At 37.4% G+C, this 15,035-nt stretch overlaps 1 protein-coding gene across 1 annotated transcript in view; it reads right to left on the bottom strand.

The window, feature by feature from the left end:
• Positions 1-1,135: 1,135 nt before the first annotated feature.
• Positions 1,136-15,035, bottom strand: part of mapkap1 (MAPK associated protein 1) — a 48,018-nt gene continuing 34,118 nt past the window's right edge. The window contains exons 8-12 of the mRNA XM_007542664.2: positions 9,407-9,514; positions 8,981-9,121; positions 5,231-5,356; positions 2,660-2,757; positions 1,136-2,065 (exon numbers count right to left, since the gene is read on the bottom strand). Of these exons, the coding sequence (XP_007542726.1) occupies positions 1,943-2,065; positions 2,660-2,757; positions 5,231-5,356; positions 8,981-9,121; positions 9,407-9,514 (596 nt within the window). The 3' untranslated portion in view covers positions 1,136-1,942. The remainder of the gene's footprint in view (positions 2,066-2,659; positions 2,758-5,230; positions 5,357-8,980; positions 9,122-9,406; positions 9,515-15,035) is intronic.

Raw genomic sequence — 15,035 nt, 5'->3', positions numbered from 1 at the left:
TATATATATATATATATATATATATAAAACCTTTTGCCGTTTTTCAGGCTTCAAACAAAAATCTAAAATTTTTATTATTTTGTGAAGAATCAACAAGTGGGACACAATCGTGAGCTGGAAAGAAATTTATTGGATATTTTAAACTTAAAAAAAACACTGCAAAGTGGGGAGTGCAATATTAGTCGGCCCTCTTACGTTAATACTTTGTAGCGCCATCTTTTACTGCGATTACAGCTGCAAGTCGCTTGGGGTATGTCTCTCAGTTTTGCACATTGAGAGACTGAAATTCTTGCCCATTCTTCCTTGCAAAACAGCTCGAGCTCAGTGAGGTTGGATGGGGAACGCTTGTGAACAGCAGTTTTCAGCGCTTTCCACAGATTCTAGATTGGATTCAGGTCTGGACTTGACTTGGCCTTTCTAACACCTGGATACGTTTATTTGTGAACCATTCCATCGTAGATTTTGCTTTATGTTTGAGATCATTGTCTTGTTGGAAGATAAATTTCCGTCCCAGTCTCAGGTCTTTTGCAGACTCCAACAGGTTTTCTTCTAGAATGGTCCTGTATTTGGCTCCATCCATCTTTCCTGTCCCTGCTGAAGAAAAGCAGGCCCAAACCATGATGCTGCCACCACGTTTGACAGTGGGATGGTGTGTTCAGGGTGATGAGCTGTGTTGCTTTTACGCCAAACATATCGTTTTGCATTGTGGCCAAAAAGTTCGATTTTGGCTTCATCTGATCAGGGCACCTTCTTCCACATGTTGGTGTTTAAGAAGGCCCTCTAAACTTTCTTGGTAGATTTGCAGTGGTCTGATACTCCTTCCATTTCAATATGATCGCTTGATCAGTGCTCCTTGAGATGTTTAAAGTTTGGAAAATCTTTTTGTATCCAAATTCAGCTTTAGACTTCTCCACAACAGTGTCTCGGACCTGCCTGGTGTGTTCCTTGGTCTTCATGATGTTCTCTGCATTTTAAACACAACCCTGAGACTATCACAGAGCAAGTGCATTTACATGGGCACTTGAATATACACAGGTGGATTCTATTTATCATCATCAGGACAACATTGGATCATTCAGAGATCCTCACTGAACTTCTGGAGTGAGTTTGCTGCACTGAAAGTAAAGGGGCCGAATAATATTGCACGCAAGACTTTGCAGTTTTTTATTTGTTAAAGACATTTAAAATATCCAATAAATTTCGTTCCACCTCATGATTGTGTCCCATTTGTTGTGGATTCTTCACAAAATAATAAAAATTTTAGACACGCACGCACGCACGCACACACATACACACTTCTTGGAAGCAAATCTTGGGGTGTTGATGGAAATTTTGCAAACTGAGAAGATTCATCACAATTAAGAAGAACAGAATTTTACAACAGTACAGTGGAAAGATCTAACAGGTAAAGTTGTTCTAGAGACCAACAGGAGTAAAATGACTGCAAAATAGTGATGACTCAAGGCAGAAGTGGAAGAAAAAGCCAAACTGGGCTAATATAATTTTAAATAATTTCATTTTCTGATTATAAAATTTGTATATACAATACATAAAATGGTGAGGATTCAAATCTGTTAACAAAAGAGAAGTGAAACTAATGTTCAAGATTTAACTTTAACAACTTGCTTGAGCAGTACTCGCATACAGAGGCAACACGTGAAAAATCTGAGCACAGCAGCTAATCTGTCCAAAAGTCAACATGCAAGTTCCCTCTAGTTATGAAATCTGCTCCTTCATTGGGTTACAGAGGCTTTCAATTTGCACCAGCTGAAGCACAACTTTTGTTTTCTGCCATTTCTTTAGTCTCTAACTTGACTTTCTATCAGATTCTACATCTGAAATTCTGAACTACATCCAAGATGCTCTTGGATGTAGTTGAAGTGAAAGGTGTCTGGCAGATGGACCCGTGTAGCCTCAGTAGAGTGGTTTCAGCAATGTGCATCTACTGCCCAGTTTTCTTCTCCTTCTGGAAACTAAAGCTTGTCCTGCGGCTAAGTTTGCGTTGCTTTTGGGCAAAGTAATCTGCCCGGGAGGTGCTGGCCCGAGACTCTAGGATGTAGTTTACCTAGCAAAAGGGAAAAAAAAGTATTTAGTATTTCAACTTTTTAGTCATAAAGTTTACCTTAGACTTTGCAATTGCAGTGATTAATGGGTTAGGCATTAGCTAAAGAAATACTGTTAGAAAACCTTTGTTCCTCACTAAAAGAGTAGGAGTAATTTACACACAACTTTCTCTACAGAGCAGATAATCACAAAACAATGCTAGGACTCTGGAACAATTTCAGTGATGAGGATGAGGGAAAAGAACTGGATAACTGAGCTGGATAGCTGTGAACTGGTTATGTGGTTCTATAGAATGTTGATTATTGTTGAAAGGATTAATTTAAGACACTTTTTTCAGGCACTACAGAATGGAGCTATGAGTCAGGACAAAATTCCAACCTTCTGACCAAAAGGTTAGAAGGCTGGGAATTTGGGTGGGTGCAAGTCAGAATACGGTCATGTCTGAATAAATCATGCAAATAATTGGATGTGTCTTATATCAAGAGTAATATAAAAGACACAACCAAAGATGTAGTAGATCAGAGTGTATATATAGGCACATCACACAGATTACAGTACAGGAACTGCAGGGTCGCATCATTCATGTGGAACTCACCTTGAGCACAATTTCATTGACAGTAGCAGCATCAGACTCAAAGTACAGAGCCTTGTAGTCATGGTTGCTGTGATAAGTGATCTTAAAAATGGCATGACCTGTAGAACAACAGAAAACATGTTCAACAGGTCAACAAAGCACACAAATCAACCAGTCTCTCCTTGTCATACATCATCTGTCATGCCTTTTTATAATTCCAGGAAAAAAATAAAAATCAAAAATGGAAAATTAAAGGAAAAAAAAATCTCTGATTGAGTGGTTTCATTTGTAAGAATAACACACCCTAGATGAGAGAAAGTGGCATATCTAATAAAACTTTATCTGGAAAAAACCATATAAAAGCTAAGCTACTGTAAATAGGCAGTATTTGTGCCAGATGCCAGAGAAAATGTAAGCCGGAAAACAAAGTAGGCTATTGCTTCTTATTGTTCTTGTGTACAGACTGAAAAGTCACTGCCTCAGTCTGAAAATGATGTCGCACTCCTGTGTTGACTCCGTTCATGTTGAAAGTTAGAAAATCTATGAGACTTTAGTTGTTGTGGAGCTACCATTAGCCGAAAAACACAAGACTGTTCTCTAGTCTGAGTGTTAATGAAAGCTATTACCATAAACATCTTGTACTATGGACGCTTGTTCTGGTCAGGCATAAATATTGTTATATTAGTTGACTGACTGTTGATTTAATGTGCTATAAATGTACAGAAAGGAGTTTGCAGCTCCAACACATCTAATTATGCAACATCATTCTAATCGGGCCTCTAGTCCTCTCAAAGGCAGCTTTAAGAGAGAGGAATGACAGAAAGTCATGTTCTGACATACAGAAAATGTAACTTAGACTGAATTGATTGACTATATATTAAAAGTTTGATTATAACAGTGAAATTTTTTAGTCGAGGTATTTTAAAGCTGCAGTAAGTAACTTTTATAAAATATATTATTTTACATATATGTCATCATGACAGTATGTATGAGACAGATAATCTGTGAAAAAAACTGAGTTCACCTGCCTTCTCCCAGTGCTAACTGAAAACAACCAATCAGAGCCCAGAGGATGTCAATCACAATCTCATGTGCCTCTGCTCTTCCCTACACCCTTTCACCCCCTTTCTCTCTGCTACTGCTACAGTTTTTTCCCATTCAGCAGATCCTATTGTGAAATCTCAGTCCATTTAGCATAGCCACTGATGATGGCAGATAAATGGTTTTCCTGTAATGCTAAAATATTTCCCTGCCATTCGCACCTCATGAAGAGAGTACATGAGAGAGTTTAACAGCGTTAAGACCCTCTTCCTGGATCTGATTGGTTGGTTCTAACCGAAAGCGGTGCATTTCTTCAGATGGCAATAAAAGCTCAAGGAGGAGGAATAAAGTCAATTTTTTCACAGATTATTAGTCTTGCAATGTAATGTCATGACTGGGGGTCGCACAACTTCATATTTTTTAAGTCAGACTCAACATGGTAAAAGTTCAGTTGACATCGACTTGTCACAGTGATGTCACAGAAACGTAATCAAAAAGCATCTGACATTTTTAATGTATTTATTCTTTTCAAACACCACAGTTACATGAGGCCTGGAGCAGAATTTGATTTAGGGGTCTCTCTTGTTGCTAAGAACATCAGCACCACTAACAGCACGTCACCATGGATTTTGTGAAATATGGGACAGGGGGCCTAGTTTAACTGCAGAGTACTCAATTACAATTGTAGTTTACTTAGATGCATTTGTGAACAAACAGCTAAAACTCAAAGATTAAACTGAGAGTATCAGATTGTAATTGTGGTAACAAAACAATCTAATTATGAAGATTGTTCTTTGAACTTTTACAAAGTAAACTTGCCAACTCCTTAATATCTTAAATTTAAATGTTAAACAATTTAAAATATTTTCATTTAACTATATTGAAACCATTAAATCAAATTTGATAATCTCTTAGTTCACTTTTGCCTTGGGCCGATGCTAAATGTAATCATTACATCGTGTTTTTAGACCCACTAACTGATGATGTAATTTGGATTTATCAGAAGTGCAAATAATTTATATTTATTTGAAATGTATTTTTTTTATTTGTTGTTTTTAAGATTCGATAGTTGTGGGTTTAAGTATTGTCGGCAATGTATTCCAGTAACATATAACTACCCAGTAATATTTTACATTTCCTGTCAACATCTTTTAATACAAAACCCTGGTGGACAGTCTCGGTTAACCGACCCACTGGGCTTAGCAAGTTTTCTGGGGGAAACCTGAACAAATTGGCAAAAAAATTTAATAAATTCATAGAGGTTTCATACTGCAGCTTTAAGAGCTTTGAATTAGCCAAAAAACTGGGAGTGAAATCAGTGTTCCACTACACAGAAATACAGTTGTGGCCTTTTAGAATCATTAGGACCCAATCATTCTACTTTGTCCTTTCCATGCCTAAAGAATGCCAAGACCTTTTCATGAGATGTGAAATCATCTTGCAGTTGTAATTACACAGTGCATTTTTAAAACATTACACAATCAGAAACTATCAATTTATAAGGATGACCAGACAGAGGCTCTCTTTAGAGAACCTCATCAGAATACTTACTGGGACTTCTCTCCTCAACAAGGTCACAGGCACAAAGGTGGTCCGAGTCGATAGAGATGGGTTTTTGCCGAATCCAAAACTTCTGACTTGTGACGGGATCGATTTCCACTTTTTCACCTGAAATGCCTGCAAAGACAGTTTTGGATGGTGAAAAATATTTAAGGTAAAAAAAAGCTAATAGGAATGGGTTACGTGGTAAAAGCACTTATTTTTAAGTAAGCGTTAGGAGCGTAATTTATCCAAAGTATCTGCATAAAATCATAAAATCAAAATATAATGTCAAAAACTCAATTAAAAGGCCAACAACTGTAGCACCACAGAGCTAATGTGCCCTGTTGTAACATCAAATCTAATGGATCTGCAAGAGCACTGAAGAGCAATATGCAATTTGTGGCCTAGAGACAATACCACAAGACAAGATGCAAATGGTCAACTCATTCCAACATCCAAAGCCCCGACAAGCAACATAATGCACTAATGACATCTGTTCACTTTAGCTCAGCAAATAAAAACAGCCCCGTTGTATATATTTGCTTGTGCAAGACAGCATGCTGTGGACGTTGCAGATCTGCTGTGATGCAGATGCTTGTTTATATCAACAATGCAGACATGCCTGCTGCTGTGAGACTCCTGTCTGCAAACTGATCATTATGTTTGTCAAAAAGCACAGGACATTTATTGTGATTTATTGTGTCATCTGAATGTTGTACTAAAATGTTCTCGACGTATACTTGAAAAAAGTCAACCAGTCAAAAACCAACCAGGCATGATTAAAACACTTGTAACATATCCAGACATGAAATGTGAAGGGTGATTTGAGTACAACTGGAAAGCTTTAAATAAACGGAAAATATATTAAACCAGTCCTGGACAATTACATTTATTCAAAAAGCTCTCCATGAAAATAAAGCCATGTAAAGTATAGCTGTTTAATAGTTCAAAATAAATAGACGAGTCAGCTTTCTTTTAACTTGGAGAGACTCAGGTAGTATTTGCTGATTGATGGAAGCAACATCAGGTCACTGGCTGAGCAGAGCATCTCAGGAGGGTTTGTATGTTAGCACAAACTTTCTTGTGAAATTTTGTTTTTCCCTGAAAACAAAATTAATGCATTTGTTTTCATGGGAAAACAATGACTAGCATACTCAACAGCAATGGCCTCCATGCAGAAAAACTGCATAAGACTCCATTTCTCAAGAAAAACATGTTTGCTACAGAAGATTTGGACAAGCATGTGAAACACTAAGAGAATATAATCTAGAATAATGAGGTCAAAGCTGAACTCTTGGATGTCATTGTATAGATCATGTTTGGAGAAAACATGTTTTACACATCAAACCAAAAACAAACATTACATAAAAGGTGTAGTTTGCAGGTGAGACCATCAAAGTTGGTCAAGCTGACTACCTTCCTTAGTCTGCTATCTTCTTCCTCTACTAGTCTCCAATTTCAATTATTTGCTGTTGACTTTGTATTCTCAGTTATTTTTCTTTCCATTGAAGCTACACCCGGTGTTTTGTTTAGCTGCGATTTCTTCCTGGAGGAGGGCATTGGCAAAGATAGTGAGGCCATCATCTAATCAATCTCCCTCTCCCGCTATAAACCTTTTACTTTTTATTAACATAGAAAAAGTCTTGTAGCAGTTTGTTTCTTCTTGTGTATTCTGCTCCATCTTCTCAAACACCCAATGTGTCTTGGCAGATGGCCACCTGTATTGAACCAGGTTCTGGTTCTGCAGGTTTCTTCCTGTTAAAGAGAATTTTTCCTCTCCTCTGTTGCTACATGCATGCTCGGTATGAGGGATTGCTCTAAAGTCAGTGACAACGCAAGCAATTATTACTACATGAAGGAGTGAATGCCGGCAGTGCCAAGCGGGCACTAGAGGGAGCTATAGCTCAACCTGTAAAAGTCATAGCACCCGAAAAGCACAGCTAGGAAATACTGAATTATTTTTCAATCTAATTTAAAAATTTTAATATGTAATTATTGTGTCATTTTTCTCAAAAGACAACATTTTCAATAAAAAAAAGCAATTATTATATATCGAGTAAAAAAAAAAACTTCAGGATTTGAACTTTGCACATGCGTATTATCACTTTTGGGAAGCAATTGAGAGGAACACATAATGTGAATATGGATTGTTTTTTGCAACCAAAAGTTCCACAGATGGAATCAGAGAAGGATGAGTTTTTGGAAGCAGACTCTGACCAACAAAGAAAATATTAATCTGGATGAAGGAGAGCAACTGTGCAGCTATCCTTCCACCGCTGCTGTCCAGTGTTAGCACTGTTGGACAAGAGGATCTCAGCAGAAGTCCTCAAGATGGACCAAAAATACCCGTCATGCTTGTTTGAAGTGCGATGAAGAAGTTTTAGCAAAGGCTGGCTTGATCAATACTTGGGGTTAGAATACAATGTGAGTAAAGATGCTGTGTTTTGCTCTGCAAAAAAAGAGGACACAGATTCTGCCTAGAGCCAGTATTTACTGCTCTTGGCTCTAATAATAGGTGGAAAGCAGCTGCATCGTTAAAGAGCCATCATGAAAGCGACGGACACAAAATCGCAATGAAAGTATGAAAGCATGGAGTGAATTCAAGTTAGAAAAACAAACAAGTGGATCAAAACTTCCCAACAATAACGATAGCAGTTATTGTTGGGAAGTTATTCTCAACAATAACTGATAACTATCAGAAGTTATGAAGACTTCTAATGGTAAGTGAATGATTTCAACCTTCTTTGATTTTGTAGTGCATTCAGCATTGTGGACTGAAATTGTCTACATATACAGACACAGATGGGGAAATAGAGTGTGAATTTATTGTAACGGTTTACATACTAAACTCTCTACATACAGTAAATGTGTTATGTTTGTGTATGCTTTAACTGTATTGCAGAATACCACATTATCCGCTATCCACTTTATTGGTGACTGCTGATGTCAGTTTAGTGCACCTGTGTGTGTGTGTGTGTGTGTGTGTGTGTGTGTATGTGTTGATAACAGTAGGGAAAAAAGATCCCTCATAGCACCCTCAGTAAATTGCTTAGCCCCTTAGCACCTGCAAAAAAAAATTCTAATCTGAAACCAATCTGAACAATGAACTGGACATGATGATTTGATAACTAGGATGAAATGGAATGTATGTGTGATTGAGCTGACAAGATTTTTTTTGCAGTGTCTTGAGATGACATATTGTGAATGGGCACAATAATCTGAATTGAATTAGATGATCCAGGAGAGGGGGCAGCCAAAGACCCAACCTCACAGATAAACACACACCTATACACCAAGTGTAAAGACACACAAGAAGATGCACTCTATACTCCCAGGTCCAGGTAGCGATTCCCCAGAGGGACAGCCAGCCCCCTGGTGTCCTTCTTTCTGGGATGTAGACAACTGTGTTCAATCATTCCAATTCTTTACCTGTAGCTTTAATTGAGGACTTTTTTTCAACATTTCTTTGCATGTGTAGACTACTTGAGTTGTTGCTCATATGGACAGTCCTCTACAACTATCATGTTCCACATTGTCCTGAGTGGAGACAGCCACACAGTCAGTCTGTATCATTTTCCATTAGTTTTACAAGTACTGCCTTCATCAAGAATCCTTCAGCACATCTTGTCATTATTGGTCAACGTTTCACACATTTAACTGTGGTTTTAAAACACACTTTATACACAAGAATCAGTCCAAAGTTACAAAAACTTTTTCATATCTGGAAAAGACAGCACCACCTCACTGACTAGCATGTACCTAGCTGGACATCTGTGGTGAAACGCAGCTTATGAATCAAGCTGATCTTGAAGGACTTGTAGTGGTGACTGCTCAACATGTCTTGGACTGTGGTGATGTCAATAGTAGGGTCTTCCTCAGAGCTCTCTTCACCTCTCGAACCTGTAACAGCAGCAGAATGAATAAGCCGAATTAAGAAAATAAGTCTAAATAAAACACAAGAGCTCCTGATAATAAGATCTATGCTCATTCACAAAGCCTTCACTTGTCCTTATTGAGTTTTTAGTGGGATTGCGTTTGGTCTAAACTTGCTGTATATATTGCATAGAAATGATTTGAAGAATATTTCATTCAACATTCTGGGATGGTGAATTGCCACCACAACAGTCACTGAAATGAAGTTTGCAGCAGACCTCATATTTAAACCTTCATGCCGAGTTCACTCACTGTTTTCTCTGACCAGGCAAAACTCCAGGGTGTTCTGACTTTCTAGAGTAGAATCCAGGTCGACTGCAACATTCGGTTCCATCTGCTTCTCCAGACGATACATGGGCCCTGTGGGAGAGTCAAGGGGTCACTTTCATTTACCATTCAGTTCCTTGTAGTTGTTCACAGTCTGTAAATCAGTTGTCAGGGAATTTTTCTTGATGATTTGCATTAACTGTAAGGTCAGATTCATATATAGTGAGGTATCCAATTTTGGAGTTTTTACAATGTATACATTAACTGATTATTTCAAGTTTAAATGTCAGTGCAGAGGAAGCAAAGACCATGTCTTTAGTACTTGTTAAGAAAATAAATTTAAAATAAGCTAGTTTTAAAACTTAACATGTCTTGATTCAAATAGCCTAATTGTGGTTTTAAAATCAGTAATGTATTCTGGCCTATTGACCTTTATGTTACTTGTAGTTGTAGCAGATGGTTTGCTAGGATTGTTTGAATTGCCTTTTGTCTGTGTGGGAAAACAATACAGTAGAAGTTCTAGCTTTTCACACTCATCTGTGAAAAGCCGTAAACACGGCAGGAGTTCCTGGCTTGAGAGAGGGTCAAAGATAGCTCCTGGATTGGATGAGCCTTATTTGAATAAATTAAAGATAAGAATACGCCTTCACTATAAAACTTTCTACACAGAAGTAACAAATTAGATTTGCTCTTGCAATTCTCCAAAGACGTCTTTGCTTTTCTTTCTTTCTTTCCTTCTTCATCTTTCCATTTATGTCAGGTAAACGAATGTATGTCTCTGTTGTTCAGCAGTTTCTGTTGTAATTTTATGCGTTGTCTTCTATTGGATTGAACTGTAATTCTGTGACGTCAACACGCATTGCTGTTTTCTTCCGAGTGACTACACGTGGCCGTCGCGAGAGGACCCGGGATCATAAAGGAAGAGAGAGAGACAAACTTTTTCCAAAATTAATTAATTCATAGAAATCTTCCTTAACATACTCAATGGAGAAGTGTTCTCTAAAATGACTAATCCTGCCTCTGCATGCCAAATCAATGTGAGCCACCTGAGTAGCCTGACAGTATGAGGGAGCAATGATTGATGACAAATGGTACCAGTTGGCCTCAGAACTAAAGAGGATACATGTGGAACTCACATGTTCTCCACAACAACTGACTAGATGTTTTTGCCGAAGACAGCAGAGAACGATCAGATTTTTAAGGGTGGACAACAGCCAAACACAACAACTTTTGTGTGGGTTGTTATGAATTGAAAAATAGACTTACGTGCATTACACACATAAAATGAATGAAAATGTCTAAGAAATTATGCATGCTTCATTTAAGACCGACATAACCAAGTTCCACTCTACACCTACTGTAGTCCTGAGAGAACAGCTGCCTGGGAGCTCACACCTACCCAGCTTCAACAAGGATCCTCTATAGGCACTTTTCCACTAGCCCGCCTCTAACCGGTTTGGTCCTAGTCGGTCCCGCTCAGAGTCATTTTCCATTAGCAAATCCGGTGCTGCTCTGCCCAGCTGTTCTCATGTATTGATGTAGTACTAGCCATACCGAGCTGAGTACAGCACCAAACCAATTTGAGTTGGTTTGGTCTGATGACCTCACATCAAACTCCAAAACATTATAGTTTAGCTGTGAACAGCAGACATGCTGTTTGCTATCAGAGAGCTGCTCAGTATGGAGGAACATTTATGAATTTAATCACAGGCAGAGCCAGGAACATATGAAGAACGTTTTGGAATGACTGTGATTTAACAGCGCCATAGCAGCTCGTCTCTCTGAAGAACAGGCAGCAATAAAAAAAAAAAAGAGAGAGAAACGTTGATGTGGTCAGTTCTGTCAGAGTTGTAATTTTGCACAGACAATGTGAAACACCGTAACTACATATTAGCTAGTGATGTAAAATTTATTTTTCCTTTGGATTCTTTTTTAAACAAACTTCATGCGTGGCTATTGGTTTACATCTTTTGAGTGCAATCTAAAAGGTTGTACACAAAGAAAATGTAATCATATTTATATGTATAGTGAAATAATCAGCTGATATGAGTCTTTATACTTTCTTTTTTTAATCTTTAATGATTCTCAAGGAAGTATCATTTACATGACTTTAGGCCTCTACATCACAAAACTAACTTCGACATTTGAAATAAGGTGGACAAGTAGACCATTGCATGATAACAGTCAAAACAAAAATGCAACTTCAATTCCCTGAGAAAGATTATAAAGCGAGGAGTAAAAGAGTGTGAAAGAAGAAACAAAAGAAAAGAAAAAATTAAGTTAAAAGTGTAAAAAGCAAATCACAAAAAATAATACACCAACGAAAAACATAATATAAAAATAATTATTAAGTATGGCTATCATAAGAGAGTGGATTGTCAAGGAAATTTCATCAAGTTTGATCTCTAAAAATGAAATCAGATCTTTAAGTTTTACATAGTCTACCCAAATCTGCCACCACTGACAGAATTGTTCAGTCCTGTGATTGAGAGGCTGTTATTTTTTCAGTTTTATACATGTTAAATGTTATGTCGATCCAGTCATCCACAGTTGGTTTGTCTTGTGATAACCATTTTCTTCTAATTTTTTCCTTACTTGCTGTTAATAAAATAGTCATCAGATTTTTGTTTGTTTTGGAAGCTTCTTGAGGAATTATGCCAAAATACATAAGATTGATCTCCAAAGGAATGTTCTGCTTGAAAATATCTTGTAAGGCACTATTAATCTCTTTCCAGTAATCTTTTATAATTGGGCAGTCTCAGAAGACATGATAATGGTTTGCATTTTGATTTCTACATTTTCTCCAACATGCAGGAGTATTTCCATCATAGTGGCATTTCTGAGCAGGTGTGATAAAGAATCTTACCAGATTTTTCCATCCAAATTCTTCCCATTGTAAAGATTTATTATATGTCCACATTATTGCCCATATTGCTCTGTCATTGTTAAATTGCCCTCTCTTTCCCAACTTGCTTTGATATGTAGGGTTGAGTTGTTTTTGAGATCTATTAAGTTTTTATAGAAAAGTGAAAATTTTCCCTTTCATTTTTGATTTATAGGCATTAATAAAAAATTCCATTAGGTTTATATTCTTGTCAGTAATTGGCTTAATTTTTAAGTTTACAGATAAGAAATTTTATTAATATCGATAAAAGTCCTGTTTGTCCAGATAATATTTTCTCTTGAGTGTTTTGAAATCACCTAAGACATTGTTGTTCACTATTGTGCACAGAGCAGTGATTCCTTTGGATGTCCAGTTCTTAAACCTGGCGTCCAGTTTGTTTGGTGTCAAGTCTGAGTCATATGCAATCCATTTTATGACAGCCAGGTCGTTCTCTAGTGCAGTTTCTTTACAATGGTTTTCCACACTCTAAGGGTTGTTTTCATCCACCGGTTATCTTATTTATGAAACTTTGTAGATTTGCATCAGCCAGAGTTGCCTGTACAGGAATGGGTGTCGCCTTTGTTTCAATAGTTTTCCATTGAGCATTATATTTTGAGTCGCACCAGTATATCAGTGTTCTTGCTTGTGCTGCTAAATAATAATCTCTAAGGGAAGGCAACCCCCAACCTCCCATTTTCTTTTTCAGTTATAAGATCTTATATCCAATTCTAGGTCTTTTACCCTGCCAAATATATGTTGATAATAGTTTGTCCCATTCATTAAGAACCTTTTGATTTATTTCAATTGGTAAAGTTAGGAATAAATATAACAGTCTGAGCAGTATGTTCATCTTAATCGAGTCACTTCTTGAGCTAAAACTTAGAAAAGGAGTGAGATTCCATCTTGTGATATCCTCTAATTCAGGGGTGCCCAATACGTCAATCGCGATCGACCGGTCGATCGCGGAAGGTTTTGAGTCGATCTCCGCAGATGACAATCTGAACGCCTCCAGGACGCTGAGACCAGCAATTCCTCTTCTGACGGGCTTATCAAAAATATTCACTAAGATCCTAAACGTTTGTAGCTTCATTAAAAAGAATAAGTATAAAAAAAATCAACGAGACGTGTTAAAATTAATAATCTCAGTAATTATTGTTTGAACAAGGTGTTGCGCAATTCAGTGCGTTTCGGTCCCATTAACAAAAAAAAAAAAAGGCGACTTAAAGACCGACTGACGAGCAGAGCAGGAGTTTAAATTAGCTACTCAAACACCGCTGTGTTCATGAGAGGCTTATTAATAATCGAGGAATAAATATCAAGCCTGGAAACATGATATCGCAACGGACTGAATGTTGTGTTTTTAACATAATCTCTGCTTGGCTTGCGGGCGCAGGCGGTTGCCACGGCAACGGGTGGCTTAAACGACAAAGAGACAGAAAGTGAAAAGGTAGGAGTGGTTTTGAGTTGATCATCTGTTCGGGTTGTTTTACCTTTGTTTATCTTTGCTGTGGCTTATTATACCCGCTGTAGTTTCTGAACATTCAATAAACGACAAACTTAGACTAATTACCTCGTTCGTATGTGAGTATACGTCACAACAAACATCAAATTGGACAAATATATTTCATTGAGTTTTAACTAATTCTACAGCGACAATTATGTGAAATTAAATTAATTATATCCCGATTTCCGAAGATTTGCCTTTACCTTTTCTGGGCTCTTTGGTTAGTTTCTCATACTGAGGTCATCAAACCAAATTTCAGATCTGCCATGACTGACTGACACCTGCTGGCGTCAGGTCTGCAACCAGCTTCTGACTGAGAAACCAGTAACCTGCTCCCAGTGTCAGAATCTCACTGAGGATGAAACTGGATCAGGTTTTCTGTCACTTTATTATTTCTGCTATAACTGATGCATATTCGCATATAAAATAAGTCAATAGAGTTTAATTTGCAATTTCTATGTCTTTGTGTCATGAGGTAGATCTCAGGCGGCTGGTGAGAGAAAAAGTAGATCTTGCTCTCAAAAAGTATGGGCGCCCCTGCTCTAATTCTTTTTAGCATGGGAACATAATTATATTCGAATAGTTTTTCGAGGTCCTTTGGTATAGTTATGCCTAGATATTTAAAATGGTCAGTGTGCCAAGCTAACGGGTACCTGTTTTGGATTTCCTGCGGTGGAGTATAATAATAAGACAGCAATTGAGTTTTGTTAATATTAATTTTGTACTCTGATAATTGACCAAATTGTTTGAATAATTGCATCAAAACTGGAAGAGAGAAGGTCGGTTGTTCTACATAAATTAATATATTGTCTGCATAACAAGCCAATTTATGTTCTATCCCTTTAGTAATTATTCCTTTAATATCCTTATTTTGTCTTATCGATTGGACTAGTGGTTCTAAATATAATGCAAAAAGTAACGGTGACCACGCACACCCTTGTCTTGACCCTCTTTCTAAAGTAATTCTGTCTGATAAATGTCCATTAACTTTAATTCTCGTTGTGGGACTATTATATAACGCCTGTATTGTTTTTATTATTGTACTATGTAGTCTAAATTTATGTAAAACCCTGAAGAGAAAATTCCAGTTAACTGAACCAAATGCTTTTTCCCCCATCTATACTGATAATGGCTTTCAGTTTACTCTTTTGTATGTGATCTATAACATGTAGAGTCCTTCTTATATTGTCCTGTGTTTGACGTTGTCGTATGAAACCAGTTTGATC

This window comes from Poecilia formosa, unplaced genomic scaffold (genome assembly GCF_000485575.1).
Source record: "Poecilia formosa unplaced genomic scaffold, Poecilia_formosa-5.1.2 Scaffold717, whole genome shotgun sequence".
NCBI classification, from domain to species: Eukaryota; Metazoa; Chordata; class Actinopteri; order Cyprinodontiformes; family Poeciliidae; genus Poecilia; species Poecilia formosa.
The sequence above is the reverse complement of the archived record's forward strand: the minus strand, read 5'-3'. Positions and strand labels throughout refer to the sequence as shown.